This window comes from Chrysemys picta, chromosome 17 (assembly GCF_011386835.1).
Source record: "Chrysemys picta bellii isolate R12L10 chromosome 17, ASM1138683v2, whole genome shotgun sequence".
NCBI classification, from domain to species: domain Eukaryota; kingdom Metazoa; phylum Chordata; order Testudines; family Emydidae; genus Chrysemys; species Chrysemys picta.
The window spans coordinates 21,089,318-21,116,052 of record NC_088807.1 but is presented as its reverse complement, the minus strand read 5'-3'; the positions used below and the strand labels follow the sequence as shown (position 1 = coordinate 21,116,052).

The following is a 26,735-nucleotide window of genomic DNA, read 5'->3' as shown; positions in this document are numbered from 1 at the left end:
TGGTTTCTGGTCCCCGTGATCAGACGGGGAGGGATAAATTTAGATCCTGCGTTGCTAATACAGCAGCCAAAAAATGCGTAAAAAGGGGAAGTGTGTCCAGAGCCATCGCTCACTTGGTCTTTCTGCTACTGCCTGGGAAACTCAGCGTAAACCTGAGTTCCCAGCAGCGACCCTGTAATATAATTTGGCTCTGGGAGGGGACTGGGGTCTAGTGGTTAGAGCTGGAGGAGCCCCCTCAGCCCTCCTCGAGCGAACCCATCTCCCCCAGGTGTGACACACACTCCTGGCACCAGGACAGAGGTCTGTAGCTGCCTGGGGAGGGGGCTGGTTTGTGGTTCTGTGTTTATTACAAATCTAGAGGTTAACAGGATGCAAAATAACAAAAAAGATCCCTCAATGCGTCCCCTCCCCCTCCCAGTGATGAGCCCCCCCGTGACTCAGCATCAATCTTCAGGGTCCTTCCCGGGTGTGTGTGGGGGGATTTATGTGTCTGGGACAATGCCAGCTGGGCAACCCCTGGGCCTTGACTCCTCTGTGTGTCCCCTGATGGGGAAAGCCTGGGGGAGCATCTCCCGGTAAAGGCCCCGTGCTCTGCACCTCCCCATGGGGCTGGGGTCCCTCAGTCTCGAACCTCCAGCAGCTGCTGCTCCTCCCTGGCTGGATGTCCCCACCTCTGGGCCCAGGGCAGAGCCTGGCTCTGAGCATCCCGTCAGCGCAGAGTCCCCTCGAGGGTCTGGCTGAGCGTGGGGGACTGGACACCGAGCCGGGCCCCTCACCCGCTGTATGTAAGGGTTAAGTAGAGACCTGGGAAACCGCTGGTGTGCTGGTATGGTATTAGGGAATAAAGTCACAGGCAGGCACCATTTCTTGGCTTGATAGATAAGTGTCATCCCTCGCCCTCCCCTTCAGCTTGCTGGGGATAGATAAGCGCCCAACTGCATAAGGAATGTGGGGATCTAAAAGATGCTCTTTGTGTAGAGCAGCGTTATCGTCCCCTCCCTTCCTTTCCCCGCTACATAAACGAGCTCGGGGTCATGGCTCCTTCCTCCCTCCCCTGTGAGTGGCTAATTAAGGGAACTTGTGGCTACAATTACTGCAAAGAAATGTCTTTTCAAGGTAAAAATGTCTGTATAATATGGGTAATGCTGTAAATAGGGGTGGGTATAATCATAGTGTGGGCGTTCATATTACTTAACAAGGGTTTTTGTGGTGCTGTAACGGATGTAGGCATTTACATCCTAACTTAGATAAAAAGAGTGGCTGTAACTAATCCAGGGCTTCCTCGACAATTGGGTCGAGGGGAACAAGTATCACGATAAAGAAGCCCGAAGTGAAATCCACCACTGGATCAACCTGCTTCTTTTTCTAACAGCTACCACCAGCTTCTCGGGCTCTGACCAGGCAAAGGGATCTGTTGCGTACCCTGTCCTGCTGAGTCAGGCCCTCAAGCCTTCCCCAGCACACACAGAGGTAGGGACACACCCAGCTGCAGAAAGACACAGACACTGAAACCAGCTCTGCGTGCGAAGCCTTCAGCTCAGGAGCTGTCCAGCACTCAAGTGCACCCCCCTCTGGAGTGTAAACCCAAACTGTACTGTCTTGTGCTGCACAGAGAACTGTACAGCGTAAGCGCATGAAATTCGTTCCCTCCCGCAAGGGGAAGGAAGGTCTGCACAGCTTTTGCCCCCCAGTTATGAATTGCACAAACTGGTTTTAGAGAAAACAAAAACAAGTTTATTAGCTACAAAAGACAGATTTGAAGTGATGATAAGGGATCGCCAACAGATCAAAGCAGACCACCCAGAAAATAAAACCACAACGCAATATAAGCTTCGCTACTAAAGGAACTGGTTACAAGCAGGAATTTCTCACCCTAAATGTTGTTTTAAGCAGATTGCAGAGTTTACTGAAGGCAAACTGCTCTTGCCTGCAGCTTAAAATTCCAGGTATTCCTGTCAGAGGCCAGACACCTTCTCCGGCCTGGGCTCAGTCCTTCTCCAACTCCCCCCGCCCCACACACACTTTGTCTTTGATAGATGTTTCAGCAGTCATCCTAGGTGGGGATTCAGTGAAGAATGAACCCTGATGTCAAGGCTAATTCCCCACTCCGGCACTTCGAGTGCAGAAGGTGGGACCTGCAAGGATTCTAAAAATTAACACTGACCACTCCAGGCTTGTATTAAACTCCCAAGGTTACAGCTTCTCTCTGACCTTGGCTGGGTAGAAGCTGCCACCACGCAAGTGCAGAACCCCTTTGAGAGCCCAGGAAGCGCACTTGGGAATTCATTCCTGTGGGGTAGCCTCAAGCCCTTTCACACACACCCCCCCTCCGGGGATGAGCTGAGAAAGAAGAACAAAGAAAATCATCTATTGCCACCAGCTAATCAAACAAGATGTGCACAAACCTCTTAGGACACACACATCCAATTCTGTTCTTAAAAAAGGTAAATTTTATTAATAAAAATAAGAAAGAAAATACATCTGGGAACTTAGGCTATTGCTAGTTTTAAAGAAAAAAACAACTACAAGGATCAAGCACCAAGACTAGCTTTCTTGAGGTCCATCTTAAAGGTTACAAGCAAAACAAAAGCACCTGGGGTTAGCACAGAGGAATCCACAAGCCATAAAGAAATAAAAGGAATAAACCTAATCGCATCTTCCTAGACATTTCCTGGTCCACTTACATCTCTGGGGTTTTAGATGAGTAGTTTCTAGGTATGATACTGATGATTTTTCTTACCTCGTCGAAGCTTCTTACAGCATCTCGTCGAAGCTTCTTATAGCATCGCTCTGCCGTGTCCGCCTCTCCCCAGAGAACAACCACAGACAGACAATAGGGGAGTCGTTTTTCAATTCCATTCACTTCTTTTTACCTATGCATAGCAGTGAGATCCTTTAACCCTTTACAGGTAAAGCAATTAGAGAACCGCTACTAAGAGGGATTTTATAGCTACTGGCTGGGTGGGTGTCCATAAAAGGGAGCTCCCCCCACCCTTTCATTTATCAAACTGGAACAGTTACAGAGAAGGGCTACTAGGATGATCCAAGGAATGGAAAACCTGTCTTATGAAAGGAGATTCAAAGAGCTTGGCTTGTTTAGCCTAACCAAAAGAAGGCTGAGGGGAGATATGATAGCTCTTTATAAATATATCAGAGGGATAAATATCAGGGAGGGAGAGGAATTATTTAAGCTTAGGACCAATGTGGACACAAGAACAAATGGATATAAACTGGACATTAGGAAGTTTAGACTTGAAATTAGATGAAGGTTTCTAACCATTAGAGGAGTGAAGTTCTGGAAAAGCCTTTTGTCATGGACTCACAGATTGGGCCCACTCTTGGCCCCGTGTGGTCCATGGGGGGTGCCCCTGTTAGTGAGACAGCCCTTCTCAGGGGTCCATTCTCTCTCGGGGTCAGGCTCCTCCACCTCTTGGAGCCGCACCTCTCAGAGCCTTAGCACACCTGTTTCTCGCTGTGGGTCCCCTCAGGGAGTCCACTTGCTCTGGACCCCACAGGCCTTCATCCCCAAAGGGGTTGATGCCACCCTGTTCTCTAAACCAGAGTGACTCTCAGCCAGCATAAAACAGGAGGGTTTATTGAGGATTGAACACAGCACAGGAAACTCTCAGGGTCTCAGGCCTGGCCTCCCTCAGTCCAGCACATCCCAGTCTCTCTGCATCCAGGTGGGCTCTGCCTGCTCCCCCTCTCCAGCCCAGAGCCCCCCTGCTTCCCAGCTGGGCATCTGAGATCACCGGCCCCAGGCCCCGCCTCTGTCCATTGTCTTCTCTCCAGGGAAACAGGGTTGTAAACCCGGGCCTCCTCTCTTCGCTTCTGTCCTCTAGCTGGAACCGGCTGGTTAGGTCACTGGGTCCTCACTCTGCAGCCCATTGTCTGCCCACTGGCCAGAACTAGCTACATCTCCTCAGCTGGGCCTCCGGGTCACCAGGTCTCCAGGTCACCGGTCGCTGGGGTATCCATCCTCCTGGCCATGGGCTGGGTCCCCAAGTCCTCTCTCCGGTCGCCTGCAACAACAAACTCCCTCGCCCCTCACCTCATTAAACCAGTAACACCCAGGGAAACTGAGTCCCACCCCCTCCGCATGCAAACCATTGAAACTCCATAGAAAACAAGAAAAAACCCCACTTCGTCACACCTTCCAAGGGAAGTAGTGGGGGCAAAAGACATATCTGGCTTCAAGACTAAGCTTGATAAGATTATGGAGGGGATGGTATGATGGGATAGGCTAAATTTGGCAATTAATTGATCTTTGATTATTAGCAGGTAAATATGCCCAATGGCCTGTGATGGGATGTTAGAGGGTGGGATCTGAGTTACTACAGAGAATTCTTTCCTGGGTGCTGGCTGGTGAGTCTTGCCCACATGCTCAGGGTTTAACTGATCACTGTATTTGGGGTTGGGAAGGAATTTTCCTCCAGGACATATTGGCAGAGGCCCTGGAGGTTTTTCACCTTCCTCTGCAGCGTGGGGCACGGGTCACTTGCTGGAGGATTCTCTGCACCTTGAAGTCTTTAAACCACGATTTGAGGACTTCAATAACTCAGGCATAGGTTAGGGGTTTGTTACAGGAGTGGGTGGGTGAGATTCTGTGGCCTGCGTTGTGCAGGAGGTCAGACTAGATGATCATAAAGGTCCCTTCTGACCTTAAAGTCTATGAGTCTATGAGTCTATCATACCTGATTATCTCACTTCCCAGTGTTAAATAGGTTTAACATAGGGCGCGATCCCCCTTTGTTTTCCAGTTTGGTTCCCCCCCAGCTCAGTGGAAAAATACTGTTATTCCATCATGGAGTCCAGAACCAGATGAATTAATCACATGAGCCTACAGGGTCAAAGCAGCCATGAGTCAGAGGTTGTTTGTAGCATCTCGGGAAACTTCTCAGGAAGACAGGAGATTAACATCTTCAAAGACCTATTGCTCCCCCTAATGGTTCATTGACTAGTTCCCAGCTAGCCAGACAGACTGGTTGCATTCTGTCTCGTGGGTGTTCCCCAGGGGCAAACACTTTTGCAGGACAGATGTAAAGCCAATATTCCTAGCTTGAGATACAAAAATGATCCACGCATACAAATAGGATAATCATAGTCAGTAAATCATCACCTTTCCAATGATACTCACAAGACCCATGTTGCATAAAACACCATCTTAGTTATGCTATAATCATATTATAACAATATTTCTATGAAGAATACGGGGTGTAGTGTCACAGGGTTGCCAACCGGGAGAGACCCAGGGACCTTCTAATGCCCCTGCAGAGAACCTGCCCCCCGAGTTGGAGGAGACCCTGTCAATGATTATATGGCCAGGCCCCTAGAGAGGGATGTGACACCGGCTTTGTTTATACGTCATTGGCTAGCAGCTTGTACAAAGCTGGGGACCAGGAAGGTTTGATTGTGTTCCGGGCTCTGGCAGGGGAGTGGGGTCTAATGGTTAGAGGAGGGGGGCTGGGAGCCTGGACTCCTCATGTAACTGCTAAGAACCGAACCCTTTCTGTTTGCAGGCCCAGGTTGGCAGGGCTGTCGCTGGCAGGCAGCGTCCATGCACAGCTCCCGTGCTGGGGTTTCCTTCACGGGGACCAATGTGCCCTTGGCTGGAACCAGTGACAAAACAAACGGCCCATTCTCCCTGTGACCCGCTGGGCTGTGCAGACACCGGACGGGCCGCAGCCGGTGCTGAGATCCGGAAGAACGGGGATCCTGGCCTGACGTGCCAGGGGACAGGCAACTTTCTGGGTAAATATGGGGTGTCCCTAGTGATACGGGGCTGTCAGCAACACAACCTTGCCTCCCCGGCCCCTCCCCCATTCTGCCCCCCCAGCATGTGTCCCATCAACCCCTCCGGCCCTTCCCATGTTCTGCCTCCCCCACACCTCCTACCTTTCCATCCCTCACTGCCCCATCACTAGCCCTGGCCGTCATCTCCCTTTGATCCCTAAGGGAAGGGACCCCCTGGTGGCCCTCAGTTAACATGGCCGCCCCCTCGCCACCTGAAGTCCTCACAGGGTGGCCATGTTGTCCCCTGGCTAAGATGGCCAATACCTCAGCCTGGAGGGGAATAATCCTGCCCCTGTAGAATGCCTTGAGGGGCAGGGAGAGGGGGAGGGGTGAATGTGGGGTGGGGGGTCATTATGGGGCAGGGACTGTGGGCCAGGAGGACTGTGGAGGGGAGACTGAGGATTAGGAGACAGAAAAGAAAATGGGGGACCTGAGGATAAGGGGCCTGGAGCTGAGCGGCGGGTTAAAAAGGGGCCAGGGCACAGTCCAGAGGCACAGCCTGTTCAGCCCCACGGCAAACCCCGCATTGACCTGTGGACCCAGCTGTTACAGACACAGCAGAGCAGGGACCAGGGGAGCTGTGGCAGACGCCGTGTGAAACAAGGGGTGTGATGAAGTGGAGGGGTTTCCTTGGTTTTTCCAATGGTTTGCATGCAGAGGGGGTGGGACTCAGTTTCCATGGGTGTTACTGGTTTAACGAGGTGAGGGGAGAGGGAGTTTGTTGTTACAGAAGACCGTCGAAATTGTGACCCCAGCCAATGGCCTGGAGAATGGAGACCCCAGCGACTGGTGACTTGGTGACCAGGAGGCCCAGCTCAGGAGTCACAGCCAGTTCTGGCCAGTGGGAGGACAATGGGCTGTGAAGAGGGGACCCCGGTGTCCTGACCAGATGGTTCCAGCCAGAGGGGTACAAAGGGCAGATGAGAGGAGAGGAGGCCCAGGCAACCCTGTTTATGACCCTGTTTACTTGGAGAGAAGAAAATGGACAGAGGCAGGGCTTGGGGGTGGTGATATCAGATGCCCATCTGGGAAGCAGGGGGGCTCTGGGCTGGAGAGAGGGAGCAGGCAGAGCCCACCTGGATGTAGGGGAGACTTGGATGTGCTGTGCTGAGGGAGGCCAGGCCTGAGGCCCTGAGAGTTTCCGGTGCTGGGTTCAGACACTCAATAAACCCTCCTGTTTTACGCTGGCTGAGAGTCACTCCAGGCTAGAGAACAGGGTGGCATCATTCTGGAGCGGAGGCCTCGGGGGTCCAGAGCGAGTGGACTCCCTGAGGGGGCCCAAGGCAGAAACAGGTGTGCTAAGGCACAGAGAGGTGCGGTTCCAGGAGGTGGAGGGGCCTGACCCCCGCGAGAGAGTGGAGCCCTGAGAAGTGCTGTCTCACTGAAGGGGGTTCCCCACAGGGACCGCACGGGGCAAAGAGTGGGCACGACCTGTGAGTCTGTGACAATGTGGTAGCAGAGGATGGTTGCCGGATGCACCCTGTAGACAGTTGGCTGCGAGCGCAGGCGCTTTGCAGTGAGTGGCTGCCAGCGATAAAACGAGGGAATTGAAGGAACCAGCACAGAAATGGCCTAGAACCAGAAGGACCTGGCACATCTGTGCAGAGAGAGGGGGCTGAGCGTGGGGAGGCTCACTGAGGAGCAGCTGATTGCTCAGCTTGTAGAGAATGACCAGTCTGAGGAACAGGCTCCAGACCCCAGGGGGGCTCCCGGGGTTCCTGGAGAGGTGGGAAGTAGCTGTGGGGACAGTCTGTGTAGCGACCAGGACGGAGTCTATCAGACCTGACTCTCCAGTTGGCACAGGGAGACCCCAGTCAGGTTCCTCTCTGGAGGAGCTGCGGAGACTGGAGCTGGAGCTGAAAGCAAAGGAGCTGGAGCTGGAGGAGCGGAGGCTGGAGGACCGTGCAGAACAGCGGAAGCACGAGTTGGAGTTGGAGGAGCGGCGGACCAAGAGGGCCTGCTGGTGGGTAAGTGGGGAAGGGCCCCGAGAGGCCAATTTTGTGGGGAATCTAGACACCAAACTGCTGCCCCTGTTCCAGGAGGGGGGTATATTGATGCCTACCTCACAGCCTTTGAGAAGGCCTGTGATCTGAACCAGATTGACCCTGCAGACAGGCTTCGCTGTCTGACCCCCCTGCTGGGTCCTAAGGCCATAGAGGCATTCAGCCAAATGGGTGGTATTCAGACAGGGGAACTATGATCTGTTCAAACAGGCTTTGCTGCTGAAGTTTCAACTGACCCCCGAGACGTACAGGAAACGATTTTGAGGTGTACGCAAGACCTCAGGTGTCACTTACAAGGAGGTCGCCAACCTGCTGGGGGAATATCTCCGTTAGTGGGGGAAGGGCACAGGGGCCACTACCGCAGAGGATGTGTATAACCTGGTGGGGTTGGAGATTTTGGAGCTTCCGGTCCACTAACCACATCTTCCCTCCACACCTTAAGATGTGGTTAGTGGACCGGAAGCCCAAAAATCTGTGCAGTGCAGGGGCACTGGCAGATGAGTTTGTGGACAGCAGATAGGGGGCAGGAGGGAGACCCACATCGGGGACTCAGAAGGGGAGTCATCCAGAGACCTCTCAAAGGTGGGACTCCAGGTAGCCCAACAGAGAGGTGCCTGTGAATGCCGGGGCGGGCCATCCCCCCTCATGGGCCTTGAGGGAGCTGAAATGGGGGGCTAAGGAGAGACCCAAAGAGGTTGGGGTGTACGATCACCTGCCTACCGAGGTGCTAATGAGTAATGACTTGGAGAACTGGCTGGATGGCACTCAGAGCACCCTGGTCCTTACCCGGAGCCAGAGCCAGCGCGGGACATGCAGAGGCAGGCTTCCCACCTGTCCTGGCACCACGGACCGCGCTGCACCCCGGAAGCGGCTAGCAGGTCTGGATCCTAGGTGGAGGTGCACAAACGGCTCCTTGCGGCTCTCACCCACAGGCAGCACCCCCCCAGCTCCCATTGGCCAATTCCTGGCCAATGGGAGTGTGAAGCCAATGCTCGGGGTGGGGCAGTGAGCGGAGCCCCATGGCCCCCCAGCCTACGAGCCAGATCTGCTGCTAGGTAGGGACTATAGTTTTATTAGTAGTTTTACGTAAGAAGTTTTTACTGGCCAGGTGCCAGGGTCCCTGGGTCCTGAGCAAGGGGACACAGTGCCTGGCATTCCACGACCCAGTACTGAGTCACTACCTGAACTTTGAAAACCTCTGCACTAGGGCACAGGACCCAGACGATTGACACACAGAGCAGGGCCCAGCCCCTCCAGCAGGGGGGCAGCAGGGACACACACACACTGTTACTCATGGGGGAATTCTGTGCATCTGTGGGCACATAGAATTCATCTGTCCCACATAATTTTTTTTCCCCAGCATAAAATACATTCTGCCTAATGAAAGGTTTCAGAGTAGCAGCCGTGTTAGTCTGTATCCGCAAAAAGAAGAACAGGAGGACTTGTGGCACCTTAGAGACTAACAAATTTATTAGAGCATAAGCTTTCGTGGACTATAGCCCAGAAGTGGGCTATAGTCCACGAAAGCTTATGCTCTAATAAATTTGTTAGTCTCTAAGGTGCCACAAGTCCTCCTGTTCTTCATTCTGCCTAAGTGTTTCAGTACCGCTTTTTGCCCACTAGAGGTCACTGTGGCACCGGAGCAGCCAGCAGCATGAACACAGCCCGCTGTGGGATCCCTGGTGGGCAGAGGTGGAACTGCAGCACTTCTGGGGCAGAATGTATTTTCTGTGGGGAAAAATATTCCCTGCCTGCCCCGTGCTGCAGAATTCCCCCAGGAGCAGAAGTTCATCACAGCACCTGCTGCAGAGCCAGGTGAGGGCAGAGTGGGGCACCCAGGGCTGCTGGGGGGTCACAGACTGGGGCTCAGGAGCTAGTGGGGTGACAGCGTTGAGTCCGTGAACAGGGGAAGGGGCTGCAGGGACACATGGGGACGGGGGTTTCAGGGACAGGGGCTGATGTGCCGGCCCCGCCCCCAGCCTGTGACTGCATTGCATGGCTGGCTGTGTGAGCCGGCACACAACCCCCGCCCCATGTGTCTGTAACCTGCCCTTAGCGCCCAGGGACAGTGCCAGGGCTAACAGACACCTCACTGCATCCACAGGAAACATTCGGGTTTCTATCTTTGTACAGAAGGAACCTCACATTCTGGTACAGATCCCAACACCAGATGGTCATGGTTCCTGCCCAAGGCAACCCCCCTGCTGGAGCTCAGGGAGATAGAGGGCTTGGGGTAGATGAGCTCTGTGGTGAGAAGGAGACAGGCCATGAGACAGACCCCGGCACAGTCACTGCTCCTCGTCCTCACTGCACAGTCCCAGAGACGGGGCCCCTGGGAGAAAACCCAGCCAGAGGAACCTCTCCGAGATCCCAGAGATTCCCGGGAGCTACGCCCGAAACTGCCTAAAATCCAGAGCACCCCTCTGTACCCATCTATCTACATCATTGGGCCCAGAAGCCTGGGAGCCAGGACTCCTGGGTTCTATCCCTGGCTCTGGGAGGGGAGTGGGGACTAGTGGTTAGATCGGGAGGAGGCTGGGAGTCAGAGGTGCTGGGTGCTGCACAGACATAGGGAGAAAAAGTCCCTGCTTTAAAGCCAAGTCCTGATGATCTAACCAGACACAAGTTGCAGGAGGGATGATTATCCCCCATTCATACAAGGGGAAATGGAGGCACAGGCAGCTTAAGCGACACCCCAAGAAGTGTCCTATCCACCCAGAGACCCCCATGATGGTCTGTCTGGGCATGGGGCTGGGAGCAGAGACACTGAGCCGGGCCCCTCATCTGCTACAATGATCCGCACCATCTCACTGGGATACAACCAGTTGGGCGGCTCCAATCTGGAGCGAGATCGGCATGCGTAGGCCCCTCTGTCTTCCCACCTGGCACCGGGGATGATGAATTCACCCCTGTCCCCAGCAGCATCCAGTTCCCGGATTTCGATTCCACCTTTATACAGCAATAATCTCCTGCCCCCGCACCGACACTGACAGCAGATGGTGACGGCTCCCCCCGGGGCGAACACCCCGCTGGGGCTGACGGAGATGGAGGGTCCGGGTGCAGGGAGCTCTGCATTCACAGACAAACAGGAGTGAGATGGGGAGACACAAGCCCCTCCCCGTGTGTCTGTAACCTGCCCTTAGCGCCCAGCCCCAGGGACAGCGCCGGGGCTAACAGACACCTCACTGCATCCACACGGAACCTGTGGGCTGGATTCTGATCTCAGCCCCCCAGGGTCAATCCGGAGTCACCCCTGACTGCAGTGGGGGCAGGGCTGGGTTCTGATCTCAGCCCACCAGGAGGGTGACCATATTTCCCTCTGCTGAATATGGGACACCTGGTAAAATTACTCATATTCAAGCGAGTTCAATGGCAATCAATCAGAGCTACGCAGTACAAACCTTCACATTCACATCAAGTGACTGAGCCCTCGTTAAAAAGAAATACTGCGAAGTTGGATTATTTTTATTTACCTTCTTATCTTTAAGCCTTTAGTGTTCACATGGGGAGGGGCAACACCACCCATCCCTCCCCCAACGTGGAGAGCTTACACACACACTCTCTCTCTCTCACACACACACACACACACACACACACACACACACACACACACACACACACACACTCCTGTACCCCTCTCTCACAAAGGGGTGTGTGTCTGACCGAACCAAAACAAACCTCCCTGCCCAGTGCTCTCCCCCCTCCATACCTGGCTGGGCCCCCGGGGATGGACCCACCTCTCCTGGTACCTGGCGCCATGTCTTCCTGAGGCAAAATGTGTATGTGGGGGGGAGAGACACAGGGTCACATGTCCCCCCTCCAGATTTCTGCCAGGGTTCACAGCAGAATGTGACCAGCAGCAGCCTTTCGGCCCTGTGTGGGAGGGAAGGGACAGGAGCTGCTTTCAGCCACCGGGGAGGAGCTGGCGGGGGAGGGAAGGGCTGACCTGGCCTGTGTCTTTGCAGAACTCATCTCTCCCCCTCTCCCCCAGGGATGGAAGCAGCTTGTCCCTTCCTGCCCGCACAGTGTGGAAAGGCAGCGAACACCCCCAGGCTGCTGCTGGCCACCCACATAACCCAGCCGCCTCCTGTCCCCCAGCTACAACGCGGGCAGGAAGGGGTTAAGCCCTAAGGCTGATTTGTGCCCCAGGGCCCAGGGAACCTGACTGCAGGGGCCTCAGTGACCCCGGCCAGAGAGGGGGCTCAGCAGGGGAAGGTGCCCAGGGGATGGAGCAGCCCCGCGCTCCCTGGGGGCAGGACCCAGGGGGTGGAGGTTGAAGAGGGTGCTAAGCCCCAGGAGGTTGCTGTGGACCCTGCAGGTTCGGTGTGGGAACAGGCTGGAAATCCCTTCCCCCACCTCCCTGTCTTGGGCTTTCCCGGGCGCCGGCCCAGCCTAGGGTGACCAGATATCCCGATTTTATAGGGACAGTCCCGGTTTTTGGGTCTTTTTCTTATATAGGATCCTATTACCCCCCCACCCCCGTCCCGATTTTTCACACTTGCTGTCTGGTCACCCTAGCCCCAGCCAGAGGCAGTGGGGGAGGAAGGGAGGAGCCTGCCGGCCAGGCTGTGAGTGAGCTGAGTGCTCTGACCAGTGTCTGGTTCTCCCCACAGCACTGGGTTGGGCTGCGTCTCGCCGGGAGGGCATGGCAGAGCAGCGGGGCTGGGGGGGTGAAGGAGCAAGGCAGGGAGAGGACAGTGAGAGGGGGAGCACATAAAGGGCTGATGGGTGGGCAGCAGAGGTGACACGTAACCAGCCGCTGCCTGGCGCCTGCCCACACCCACCAGCCGCAGCTCGCGCCAGCCAGAAATGGGAAGGGGGGGTGGGGCTCTCCTGGCCAAAAGCTGGCATGCAGCAGGATCTGCACTGATGGACCAGCAGGGGAGCGGCTGGTCCCACCCACTGCATCTTCGCCCCACCACCAGCCATGCACAACCACCCCATCATCAGCCAGTGGACCCTGCCACTCACTGCTGTTGGGAGGCGGCTGGCGAGCAAGGATCCGGCCATTACTGATGGGGGGAGACAGAAAATAAGGGACAGTTTGCCTGTTCTTAAGAAAAAGTTGGGACACCTGCAGGAGGGTTAAATACAGGACTGTCCCTTTAAAAATGGGAGGTCTGGTCACCCTACCCACCTCCCATCCCCTGGTTTATCAGGGGTCATCCCCAACTGCACTGGGGGCAGGACCAGGTTCTGATCTCAATCCCCTGGGATCAATACAAGGAGGTTGAACTGATTTTGCGGGTGAAGGTCCAGGGCTCAGCACCTCTTTTCCTCTCCCCCTTCCTGCCCTAGCTGTCCTGAACACTAAAGTTTCCCCTGCCCCACAGATACTCACTTCCCGAAACCCCACTCTTCCCGGCCAGCCAGCAGCCTGGAAAGGAGATGGCTTGTTAATGACCAGATCATAGAGTGACTGGATCCTACACCCTGGTCTCAGACCCTCCCCCGAATGGGCAGGTGCTCTGGTCTCAGGGTCCCCCCTATGGACACATGCCCTGGTATCAGATCCCCACCCCCATGGTCACACGCCCCGGTCTCAGATCCCCTACACATGGGCACACACCCTGATCTCAGGTCCCCCCCTTCATGGGCATAAGCCACCTCAGAGACACACCCATCTCAGATCCCTCCCATGGGCACTTGGCCTGGTCTCAGATCTCTCCCCCTTTGCCAGATGCAATTGTCTCAGATTCCCCCCCCCCACCATGGGAATGTGCCCTAGTCTCAGATCCCCGCCCCCCCCCCATATGCACACAGACCCTGGTCTCAGATCCCCCCCATGGACACACGCCCTGGCTGTCTCCGATACTCACGGAGGAGGAGGACGGTGAGAGCCGGTGCCATGGTTGGGGCAGTGAGGGGCCCCTCAGCACTGCCACCAACATCCCGCTGCCCAGCTCCACCGAGCCCCAAATAAGGAACTCAGCAGGTGCCTCCAGATACAGGAAGCCAACATGGCTCATATCATGCTGTGTCCCTCACACATTGTCTCTAATCTGCAGGCAAAATCTAGTGTGGTCAAAGCAAGCAGAGGGCTTTGCAAAACCCAAGCAACCCAGGGACCTTCAGCCTGGCCAAGCAACATGCAGCTCATAGCTTGTCTGTGTCTCTGTGGAGAGGGGGGACAGGTCACCCTCAATGTACCCTGCAGCCCTGAGGAAGGTGCATGAGGCTGTGAGCCAGGTGACCACGGGGTCTGGTCTTCAATCTTCCACTGACCATGTTTTCCATGAAAATTCCATCCCCTTTTCATTTTGGGTTCAAGCCCAGCTGGTGACCTATGTAGGTAAAATTAATACGGTCTTTGGGGAGGAACCAGTTCATTTTACTCGCTGGCAGGACGGGCAGGGCGGCCGCTGACCCCGCTCCTAGTGTAAGTGGGGGAATTGTCCTGCTATTGTGGGGAACTTTCCTGGTTTATACCCGCCCCGGTGGGATTGGCTAGTGAAAGGATCTGAGTCCTCGCTCCCACTCCTTTTACCCAGAGGCCTGCCTGACCTCGAGGGCTCCCCTTCCTCCCTCCTGTGCGGCAGAGTCCTTGTAACCCCGGCAAAGCTGGGCCCTGAATCCCTGGGGGCTCAACCCCCAGTCTTGTCGTGGTCACTTAGGACAGGGGTGAGGGTGTCCCCACTCCAGGGCACTCTATTTGCACCAGATGCTTCCCTGACCCACTGATCAGTACATAGAGTTCAGAGCACGTACAATTTATTAAACAGCAACTCATAAAAAAACGAGTAAAAATGGAGAAGGTTAAAGGGAACAAGTCACCCGCCCTGTGGGCACGGGGACAACACAAACAGCCGCCTCTGAAAGGGAAAGGAAGTTCACCGTCTTTCCTCACCCAGGCCTCATTCCCAGGCCCTGGCTGCACCACGGTGATACCACAGGGTGACCATCTGTACCTCAAAGTAGAACCCTGGAGCCCCCATATTCACCACTATGATAGAATTATGATAGGTCGGGTGCAAAGGTGCCTTGTGAGGCATCATTTTAAAAGTCTTGATCTGTTGAACATTCATTTTCCTTTGCATTGTACAGTAACGTCTCGCTTAACGTGGTAGTTCTGTTCCTGAAAAATACTACTTTAAGCAAAATGATGTTAAGTGAATCCAATTTCCCCATAAGAATTAATGTAAATGGGGTGTGGGGGGGTTAGGTTCAAGGGAAATTTTTTTGCCAGACAAAAGACTATATATTTATATATATGTAACCCCCAAGGAGATGACCTAGATTCCTGGGGCTCTGTCTTCTGGCCGCTCAGGGGGAGGCACTGTCCCTGATAGGGAGGGGGAGCCAAGGCAGACTCAGAGTCTGGGGGTGAGATGCCCTTCCCAGGGAGTTCAGGAAAGGGGAGAAGCCATTTTTGAGTCAGTCTGGAACTAGCCAGGGCAAGGGCAAGGGCAGGCAGGGTCTCCCAGAGGATTATGGGGGCCTGGGGCAAAGCAATTTCGGGAGCCCCTTCCATAAAAAAAAGTTGCAATACTCTAGTAACATGTATTTGGAAATGTAAAAAATAACCAGTGAAATACATTCAAAAATTAATTTGTAATAATTTGAAAATACACGAAATACATTATTTAAAAACATTAAATGCTTTAATGGGATGTCTACATTTGCAATTACATAATGGGCTGTTGCTGGGTGATGGTGATGGTTGGTGCCAATGGGCTGTCGCTGCCTGGGGGTGGTGCTGCTGTTGCCCAGGGCTGGGTGGGGAGCTGGGCTCTGGGTTGGGGGGTGCCCGGCTCACAGGGGCTGGGCTCAGGGATGTGGGGAGATGTGGTCAAGGGGGTGTCCGACTCAGAGGGGCTGGGCTCAGAGCTGGGGGTCAGGGCTGTGGGAGGATGGGGTCAGGGGGGTGTCCGTCTCAGAGGGGCTGGGCTCGGAGCTGGGGGTCAGGCTGTGGGGGGATGGGGTCAGGGGGGTGTCCGTCTCAGAGGGGCTGGGCTCGGAGCTGGGGGTCAGGGCTGTGGGGGGATGGGGTCAGGGGGGTGTCCGTCTCAGAGGGGCTGGGCTCGGAGCTGGGGGTCAGGGCTGTGGGGGTAATGGGGTTGGGGGGGTACCTGGCTCAGAGGGGCTGGGCTCGGAGCTAGGGGTCAGGGCTATGGGGGGATGGGGTCAGAGGGGTGCCCAGCTTGGAGGGGCTGGGCTCGGAGTTGGGGGTTAGGGCTGTGGGGGATGGGCCCCTTACCATGCCACTTACCCCCTCTTCCGAAGTCTCAGCGTGCTGTGTCCAGGAGCGGCCCCAGACAGCGCTGCAGCGGCATGGTGTCTCCAGCGGGGCTGATCTCCCGCCATTCGTCCACAGCTCACAGCCCCGCCCCCTTACCACGCAGCTCCGAGCGGGAGGAGCTCGGGCCCCGCTGGAGCTACGGCACTGCAGCGCTGGCCAGGACCGCTCCTGGACACAGCGCGCTGAGACGCCAGGGGATGGGGGAAGACGGAAGTGGTGGGAGCCTCCGACATACTCGTAGCGGCCCCTGCAGGACCCAGGGCCTGGGGCAAATTGCCCCACTTGCCCCCCTGTCTGGGTGGCCCTGAGGGCAGGACTGGCTGTGCGGGGAGCTGGGGAGTCCCAGGCCTACCTGTAGGGCTCCCCCTGAGAAATGGCCTCTAGGGACCTGAAAGCAAGATCCCTTAGCTAGGTTTTACCCTCTCCACTGAGGACTCCCAGTTTGTAGAGTTTTGCTGGGAAACTTCCCCAGCCAGGCTGAGTTAGCCCCCCAGCTCCCTAGGTGAGACCAGTCACCACATGGTCAGCTCTGCTCTGACTGCTAGTCCGGGGCTGCTGCCTGCTGTGGGTTTGTCTGGACGCTGGGCTAGGAGACTACAGTTTGGATTTTAGTACAGTTGTGTAATCTGCACCTTGAGCCCTGCACCCCTTTGTGGGGAGGGAAAATCCTGGGACCAACACAGCCTGATTCCTGCCAGAAGAGGATCCCTGCCAGCAGAGACCAGCCCCTCTGCAGTGACCGAGGAGTCCAGAGTCATCTCTGAACCTGAGGATCATTCATGGAGTTTGTGAGTGCACCAGCTTTTAGTTAGTCAGTCAGGGAACTTATTTTGGGGACCCCCTACTCCCTGAACTGTGTCCTCAAGCCAGGGAGTGAGGGGTTGGGGATTTTATAACCTGCTGCATATTAAACCTGTGGAGGGACTTACCACCTCCTCCCACTTGTGAGTCCTTTGGGCTGTACTGAACCCAGTCAGCCACACTGCTAAAACACTGCAGAGAAGAATTTTGTGGTTGTAGATCATCAAGGGCCCCAACAAAGTACGCATACCAATGGGACACTAATTTTACATTTGCTACATCAGGTCACATGACTGGGGAAAGTCACGGGTATTATCAGGGTGGGCACCGGTGACCCTAAGAATAGTGTTTTACCCTGTTACGTTATATTTGTCTTCTGTTTAATGTAATTACTGTGCTGAATATGTTGTATGTATTTGTGTTATTTCTTGGAAATCTCCAACTATCTGGCAAGTAAGTGGGGATTACCCTGTGGTTAGAGTTTTTCTCCCAAGCTGCCCTGGTGACCCTCCAGGAGGTGGAGGGACGTAACCTTGAGAGAGAGTGGACCCCTGAGAAGGGCTGTTGCACTGAAGGGGGTTCCCCCCAGAGACCCCATGGGGCCAAGACTGAGCATGACCTGTTAGTCTGTGACAGCCTGGCCAACCTCCTTCTAAGGTAGCGTTGCTGCAGAATCTACTCTTAACCGAGTGATGTGGCACAGAGACAGGACAGGGGGCTAGGCGGGGTTGTGGTTTCTGGTCCTCATGACGGGGGCAGGGAGGGATAAATGTAGATCCTGAGTTGTTAAAGGAACAGCCGATAAATCTGTAAAAAGGGAAGTCTGCCCAGAGCCGGTGCTCGCTTCCTGTTTCTGCTACTGCCAGTGAAACTCTGCTTGAACCTTATGCCCGGCACCTACCCTGTTATATACCCCAGCTATGGGAGGGGAATGGGGTCCAATGATTTGGGGGGAGGGGCTGGAAGCCAGGACTCCTGGGTTCTCTCCCTGGCTCTGGTTGGGGGTGGGGTCCGGTGCTTAGAGAAAAGGACACAGATTAGAGCCAGCCCCCTAGAGGTGAAAGACCCCGTGTCCCTTCCCCAGCCCATCCCCGGGGCAGTGGGTCTGCGCAGCTCAGGGCCCTGGTCTCAGAATGCTTTGAAAGAGACATGGGGGACAGCCAACCAGCCCCCCAAAAAGGGGAGGGGGAAAGAACACGGGGACAGAGCTCAAGAGAAACTGGCCCCCCTGACTAATGCCCCAGCTCTGACTCCCCAGCTTCTTCGCCACCCCCTACCCACAATTTTCACGCATTGGGCTCCTCAGCCCCAGGCCTGTGTCCCCTTCTCTATTCACATCCCCCCCAACCCCACCCATGTCCTATATCCCCATCCCCTGCCGTTCTGCCCTCCGGCCTGTGTCTGATCCCCCATACATGTCCCCCCACCCCGCTCCATGTCCCCTCCCCCATTCTGTAGTTCCTTCACATCCCCCCGATCAGGTCCCTCTCCCCCCAATTTTGCCCCCTGTCCCTCCACCCCCCATTGTGTCCCCTCATGCCCCCTGGCCCCTCCCCAGTTCTGCCCACCCCATCCCCTATCTGCTTGTGAGGGGTTGGGTCACAGAAACCCGCTTGCGACTGGCACCTGATGTGCTTAGACTACCTCTGAGCCCGTGTTACCTGGCAGCTTGGGACTTCAGTACCTTGCCTTGTTTGAGCCAGACACGCCTGCCTGCTACAAACACAGACCCAGGTCTGAACTACGTCCCCCCACAAGCTGCAGGCTTCACTGAAAATACCTTAAGAAGTGCTCCTGTCTCCAGCACTCAAATACCCAGCTCCCAGTGGGATCCAAACCCCAAATAAATCCGTTTTACCCTGTATAAAGCTTATATAGGGTAAACTCATAAATTGTTCACTCTCTATAACACTGATAGAGAGATATACACAGCTGTTCCCCCCCCCCAGTATTAATACTTACTCTGGGTTAAGTAATAAGTAAGAAGTGATTTTATTAAGTATAAAAAGTAGGATTTAAGTGGTTCCAAGTAATAACAGACAGAACAAAGTAAATTACCAAACAAAATAAATTAAAACACGCAAGTCTAAGCCTAATACGGTAGGAAACTAAATGCAGGTAAATCTCACCCTCAGATGTTCCACTAAGCTTCTTTCACCGACTAGCCTCCTTCTACTCTGGGCCCATTCCTTTCCCCTGCTACAGTTCTTGTTCCAGCTCAGGTGGTAGCGAGGGGATTTCTCATGACTGCCGCCTCCTTTGTTCTGTTCCATCCCCTTATATATTTTGTGCACAAGCCAGGAATCTTTTGTTCCTCTCTGGGTTCCCACCCCTCCTTCTCAATGGAAAAGCACCAGGTTAAAGATGGATTCCAGTTCAGGTGACATGATCACATGTCACTGCAAGACTTCATTAACCACTTGCCAGCACACACAGATACAGGAAGACTTACAAGTAAACAGAGCCATTTACAGTCAATTGTCCTGGTTAATGGGAGCCATCAAGATTCCAAACCACCATTAAAGATGGATTCCTGTACCACGTGACATGGTCACATGTCCTGTGAGACCCTAAGGGCTTGGCTACACTTGCAAGTTAGAGTGCATTAAAGCAGCCCCAGGCTCCCTAACTCCCGACCTGTCCCCACTGGCAAGGCACTTAGAGCGCCTGGACTCTGCAGCTGGAGCACTCCTGGTAATCCACTTCCATGAAAAGCATAACGCTTGTTGCACCTTGGCTGAAACGCCCCAGCATCAGTGTGAACAAAGTGTTGCATTACTGCGCTCTGATCGGCCTCCGGAAATGTCCCATAATCCCCTGAAGTCAAGTGGCCACTCTTGTCATTGTTTTGGAATCAGCTGTAGGAATGCAGATATCCCCTTTCAAAGCTCTGTTTCTGACAGCCCTCCTGTTCATCTGCTCCTGGACAAAGCAAGCCATTAGTGTGGAATGTTGGTTGCTGTGAGTGTGTGTGATAGAGGTGTGGGGGGGTCTGAACTTACAAGACAGCATGCTGACACACCCAGCACCCCAAAAACCCACTCTCTCTCCCCCCACATACACACAACAGACTCCCTGTCACACTCCATTCCACCCCACCCCCCGCATTTGAAAAGCACCTTGCAGCCACTTGCATGCTGGGACAGTGCACTGCACTTTGTGGCGTTGCAAGACCTGCTAACGTGGCCATGCCAGGGCACTTCCAGCTGAGAGCGTAAACACTCGGCAGCATTTTCCCTGCTGGGGTCTCTGAAGGTGGGTTTAATGCCCAGTGCTTTACATCTGCCCTTAGCCTTCATTCTTCCTAGCCTGACTCACAGGAAGGCTTGCAAGTAACCAGACCCATCTACAGTCAATTGTCCAGGTTAATGGGAGCCATCAAGATTCCAAACCACCATTAATGGCCCACACTTTGCATAATGACAATAGGCCCTCAGAGTTATATTTCATATTTCTAGTTTCAGGTACAAGAATGATCCATTCATACAAATAGGATGAGTACATGCAGAAGAACATAACCTTATGCCATGTAACATCTCTGTGCAATCTAGCATAAAACATATTCCAGGTATGTCATATTGACATTCATAAGCATATTTCTATAAAGCATTATGGGGTGCAACATCACACCCCTCACACACCCCAACCTCCCTCAGGGAATGTGGGGAAGAGGGGTGTGTGGAGCATTATGGGAGCAGGAGACTGAGGGAAAAGAAAGTGAGGGACCCAGGACTGAGGGGTCAGGAGTAGGAGAGGGCAGTGAGAGGGGAAGCTGCCGAGGGGTAGCAATGACAGCGCCTTCCTGGGGGGCACCATCTGCCCCCGCCCCCCCCATACTCTCAAACAATCCTTACCCCCAGCTCTGAGCTTTGGGGGAGCATGTCAGCCCTCAAACTCCTGTCCCCCATCCCGACCCCTCTCCTCTCCTCCCCCCTCCTGATATCCCCAACCTACTTCCCTCAAACTCCCGTCTCCCCCCAGCCAGCTCCCCCCAAACACCCACCATGGGGGACCCCAGAAGTGCGGGCAGCTAAATCACTCTGTGCCCTGCTGTGTTTGTGGAGACACAATAAAGGGCCCGAGGTGTGAACACGCCCCAGCCCCTGCCCCACACTGAACAGGGTTAAACACAGGCTGGGAGAGGGGTGCAGAGCCCGCAGCCTGCTCAGCCCCACGGCAAACCCCCCAGTGACCCCTGAAACCGGCTGTTACAGACACAGCAGAGCAGGAACTAGGGGAGATGTGGCAGGTGCTGTGTGAAATGAGGGGTCTGTTCCGGCCCCGGCCCCGTTCGCTGGAGCGAGTCTCTAGCTGGAAAATCCCCTGGGTTTGGGCGTCTCCCCGCTGGCCCTGGAGAAGCTAACGACTGTCCTGGGGGCGGAGGATCCAGCGGAGCTGGGCTGGAGCCGGTGTTGCTGTGGCTGCTGTTAAAGTCTGACCCCATTTCTTCCTGGGTTGGGGGGGGGTTCAGCTGGGGGAGGGGCGATGGCATCAGGGTCCCTCTCTCCAGCCGCTCTGCTCAGGACGTCTCCGCGGAGCAGGGTCCAAAAGGCCTCGGGGGGTCCATGTTCTCATGATGGTGCCTGAACTTCTCACTCACCTTCATCAGCTGAACCCACCACGAGGGGACATTTGGAGGCTCCATTACCACAGCCCCCTCTGGGATAGGGAGATTTTTGGGGCAGGAGAGAAGGATGCTCTGGGGGGTTGTGCAATAGAAATGCAGGCTTCGGCTGTCTAAGGAGAAGGGGAAGAGAAAAGGGGCTGGGGGACCCCGCTGCAGAGAGAAGAGGGGGACAGACACCAGGGGGCAGTAAGTGCCGTTATTCCAGTGCTAGGGCAGATGCAGCATCCTGACACACAGAGGGCTGAGGCTTGGGGGCTCTGTCTCAGGGCGCTGTTCTGTGTGCGATTCTATGGGATGTGGGGGCCCGGCTCTGGGCTGGACAATGAGCCCTGGTGGTCCTGGGGGATTTAACGACCCAGCTGCCAGTTGGGAAAGTGCTAGGGCCAAATGCAACCTGCCCGGTGCAGCTCTGGATGGACAGGGGACAACGGTGGGTCTCGTAAGGGCTCGTGCTCCCGCCATCAGGGATTCAATCCTGGGGTGCAGCTGTCAGATCTAAAGCTGTTTGGGGGGGGGATTCTCCGAGGCAGGGATGTTTGGGGGAAGGGGGGTTTGTGTCTCAGCCCCCCAAGAGGAAGCGGCTCATCCCCCAGGGCAATTCTCTTCTCTGCATGGCTGGATCCAGGCTCCTGGGGGCACAGAGAGATTACACATTACAGGAGCCCCTGGGGGGAGCAAGGGGCACAGAAGGGGGGGTCACCTCACCTAGGGCGCCCCCCTCGGGCAGCTATAATAGGCCTCAGCCAGAATCAGCCCCAGGACGAGCAGGACCACGGCGCTCAGCCCCAGGCGGGCGATGTTGGCGTGGGTGAAATCCGGGGGGGCTGCTGCGGGAGGAAGGGAAGAGTCACTTGGTGGCTCGGATGGGGAGATCAGTAGCTGTCGCTGCCCTGGGAGCAGAGCCCCCAACCCCCCGTCCGGCAGGTCCGGCCTAGCCCCCCTCTGGGGGTCTCTCAGGTGCCATGGTTCTGGGGCCGGATCCCCTCAGGGGAGACTGCATCCTGCTGCCCCGGGGGGCTGAGCCTCAGTTTCCCCGGTGAAGGGGGCTCCCATGTGGACGAACTGCCCCCGAGTCACCCAGCACCCCAGGACTGGGGCAGAGGATGGGGACAATCAGAGCCTCAGGGTCTTAGCCCCTCATAACAGGGAACCACCCCAGCTCCCTGTCCCCATAGGACCCCTCTGTCCACCCCCACAGGTGCCTCTGCTCCGGCCTGTCTGCTGTGCAGTGAGCCCAGCCCCGGGGTATCTCAGCTGCTGACAAACACAGCCAGGCAGTGCGCGCTGGGGGAGGCTGGTACGTTAACCGCTGTCCCCCACATTTGGGCGGTGACCAGGGCCATGGGGACTAGGGCGCAGCCAGAGGCAGCAGAACATCTATTGCGGGTTTCCCTGAGACCCCAGTTAGGGGAGGGGAAGCAAGAACCAAGGGAATTCTGGGTAATGCTCACTCCTCTTGCCAGGGGGATGTCTTGTGGCCCAAGGGGGGGTGGGTTATTGTCCAAGGACTCTGGCACCAATCTGGGCCTAATTTCACAGCCCAGCCCCCCAGATCCTGCCCCTCCTCTGGGATCCCCCAGCAAATTCCAGGCTGTGACCTGAAGGGCAGGAGGCATCGGGGGAGCTGGGGGTCTGGTGGTGAGTGAGGGGCAGGGGGCTGTTCCTCCCCCTGGTGGAATAGAACCAGTGTCTGTCAGGGCAGGGAGAGGGGCCAAAACAGTGACTCAGCGACTGCCCACCTCGGGCCCCAACTCCTCCATGGGTCCCCAGATTGGGAGCAACCCAGGGGAGAATTCCACTGGTAAAAGCCCCCTTCTCTGCCGCTGCACCACGGGGCAGGAATCCCCCCCAGCCCCTAATCTCCAGCTGCTGCTGCTCCCCCTGGCTGGGGAATGCCCCAGTGAGTCCATCCCAACTCTATCTGAAGGGGGGTTCTAGAGAGGATGGAGCTCAGCTCTTCTCAGTGGGGGCAGCTGACAGAACAAGGGGCAACGGTCTCAGGTTGCAGTGGGGAAGGTCTAGGTTGGATATTAGGAAAAAGTATTTCACTAGGAGGGTGGTGAAGCACTGGAATGGGTTCCCTAGGGAGGTGGTAGAATCTCCAACCTTATAGGTTTTTAAGGCCCAGCTTGACAAAGCCCTGGCTGGGATGATTAAGTTGGGGTTGGTCCTGCTTTGAGCAGGGGGTTGGACTAGAACCTCCTGAGGTCTCTTCCAACCCTAATCTTCTATGATTCCCCAGCCATGGGCAGATTCTCTCCCAGATACCAGAGTCCACCTGACCCAGAATCCCGACCCTGCAAGCTTGGCTCCCAGCCCGACAGTTCCCTAGTTCTTGGGGTCCTGATATGCCGTGTGTGGCCCCTGCCTCATTCACTGCGTCCAGCCCCCCTGAGCACAGAGCGACTCACAGGCTGGCCTCTGGCGCCTGGCACTGCAGGGCCTGAGCCCCACATAGGAAGGGAATCAGCCTCCCGGGAGGCAGCGAGACATCTTATCCCCATTCTACAGGGGGGAAACTGAGGCACAGACAGATTCACTTTCCTTAGTGAGCTTCCAGGGGCAGGGACTGTCTCTTCATTCTGTCTTTAAGCAGCACCTGGCACAAAGGGGCCCTGATCATGGCAGGGGCCCTACATGCTCCTGCAATACATGGGATCCAGCGCTATTGAGACCAGCGTTTGAAGAGGTCTCCACTAACTGGGAGCACAACAGTTTGTGGGCGCTTGGACTGAGTTCCCCCAAGATTGAGGCCCCACACAAGGAAGGAAACTTTTGGAAACCACAACGTGCTCCCATCACACAGAGTCTGTGGCCACGCCAGGAGCTGGGCCAGATCTCCTGGGTCCCAGCCCAGTGCTGTGTCCACCAAGTCACTGCTTCTCCTGCAGCCCCTGCCTCATTCAGCCCCAACCAGGGCACTGCCTGGGGCGGGGCCTGGAGAACAGAGGGGAGGGGATCACTGGATTAAATAGCAACTCACGGTTCCTACGCACAAGGGGCAGCGTTAAAGTAGCCGCCCTGCCCCGAGTCTCCAGGGGCTGCTGCTCCCCCCTAGCTGGGGAACCCCCCAGTGACTCCGTCCCCGCTCTCCGGCCGGGCGTCCCCTCTGCTGGGTCAGGGCTCAGGGCAGTCTGGCTCTGAGTGTCTCATTGGCACTGAGCCCCCGTGAGGGCCTGGCTGGGGGAGGGGCTGGGAACAGGGACGCCAAGCCAGGCTCCTCACCTCTCACCACCAGCTCCACGGGGTCGCTGGGGTATGACACGGTGAACGGCTCCGATCTGCTGTGATAGGAGCAGCTGTAGCTCCCGCCGTCCTCCTGGCACATGATGCTGAAGGAAAACAGAGCCCCAAACCTGTCCAAATCCACAGGTGGGAAATGGCGTCCCTCTTTATTCAGCACAAACCGCATGCCCTGGTGCTGCCCCCAACACTGGATGGTCACCCATCTCCCCAGGGAGACACCCCCGCTGGGGCTCAGGGTGATGTTGGGTTTGGGGTAGCTGGGATCTGCAATGGCAAGGAGACAGGCCGTGAGACGCAGGCCCCATCACTCGATCCTGGGGCCCTTCCTCATCACGGGGCCTCAGTGGTGGGTCAGACCCGGCGGCCCTGGGGACGGGATCCTGGATGCCTTTCCACAGGGGCCAGAGTTTCCTCTGAGCCCTGGGCTAACAGCATGAGACATGGAGCAACCCTAGCCCCTGGGGGCCCAGAGATCTGCTCCTTAGTGGGTGAGAGGCCAGTCCAGTCTCCAGGGTCCATTCACTCCCTGGCTTCTCTGCTGGGAGCCAGGACTCCTGGGTTCTGTGCACAGCACCACCCCTGACTTGCAGGGGACTGTGCAAGTCTGTACTATACACTGAAGTTTATAACCTTCAGCTCTGCCCATCACCCCCTAACTCATGTGTTACCTGGGAAAGGCCCCGCCCGCTCTGCAGCTCCCCCTGGGGACAGGGATCCCTCTCCCTCAGCCTTGCATTTCCAGCAACTGCTTCTCCCCCATGGCTGGGAAATGCCCCAGTGACTCCATCCCCCCTCCCCAGCTGGGTGTCCCCTCTGCTGGGCCCAAGGATCAGGACAGAGCCTGGCTCTGAGCGTCCCATCAGTGCAGAGAGCCCCGGAGTGTGGGGCTGGGAGCTGAGACACTGAGCCCGGCCCCTCACCTGCTACAATGATCTCGACGGGGTCGCTGAGATACGACCAGCGACTCTGATCCGTTATGGAGCGATAGTCGCAGGTGTAGCTCCCTCCATCTTCCCGGCTGACACTGAGGATGGGAAATTCACCCACGGCCCCATCAGCCACCGCCGACCGAACATGCAGGTTTGTGTGTCCAGCTTTACGCAGAAAGAACTTCATGGATTGGAACCAACCCTCACAGCGGATGGTGACGCTTCCCCCAAGCGCCACCACCCTGCTGGGGCTCACCCAGATGGTGGGCTTGCGAAATTCACGCCCGGCTTTCAACAAGAGACAGGAGTTAAAAAGGGGAGACACCCCACCCCCGCCTCCCCCCTGCTCCAATTCAGTCCATCCGTCATTCGGCCTCTCTAGGAGTCAGTCGCCTACTAGGGTTGGCACTGCCTGCCCATGGGGCTTGGGGGCAGGGGGTTCACCCAGATGTAGCTCAGGACCCGGCTGCATGAGAGATCACCTGTCCCCCCACAGGCCAGCCAGGGAGCCTGACCAGTGGCTCCAGGGTTGGAAATAGAGTCTGTGACCAATGGGAGTCGCACAAGACCCACCTTTCCCCGTGCCTTGGGAACGGGGTATCTACAGCCCACAGACGGGCCCCATTAGCATTTGTATGAGCTGAAATAAATCCCATGCTGCCTCCCCACCCCCCATCCTCGCAGCCTGTGGGGGGCAGGACATTGAACCAGGGGACGGTTCCCCTCTCCTTTGTCAGACTCCGGGAGCCAGATTCGGCTCCTAGTTACTCCATGGTGGGGCGAGGCACAGAAGAAGGGGGATGGGTCTGAGCTCACAGGGGGAGTTTTTTGGGTTAAGTTTTGGGGAAGGTTCAGGGCTCATTTCTTCTTTTCCCCACCCTACGCATCCCCTCCCTGTCCTTGATGTTACCGTCCTCCACACAGACTGATACTCACCTCCCCACACCCCGCTGTGCCCGGCCAGCTGGCAGCCTGGAGAGGAGATGGCTTGTTAGTGACCAGATCCCAAACAACTGGATCCCTCCTCCCCCCATGGGCACACGCCCTGGCTGTCTCCGATACTCACTGAGGAGGAGGATGGTGAGAGCAGACACCAT

At 56.0% G+C, this 26,735-nt stretch overlaps 1 protein-coding gene across 1 annotated transcript; it reads right to left on the bottom strand.

The window, feature by feature from the left end:
- Positions 1-22,168: 22,168 nt before the first annotated feature.
- Positions 22,169-26,735, bottom strand: LOC135976214 (leukocyte immunoglobulin-like receptor subfamily A member 2). The gene is made up of 4 exons (XM_065570952.1): positions 26,705-26,735; positions 25,630-25,926; positions 24,689-24,973; positions 22,169-22,290 (listed from the first exon to the last, which is right to left on the bottom strand). The coding sequence occupies exons 1-4, from the start codon at positions 26,733-26,735 to the stop codon at positions 22,169-22,171; spliced, it is 735 nt and encodes a 244-aa protein (XP_065427024.1).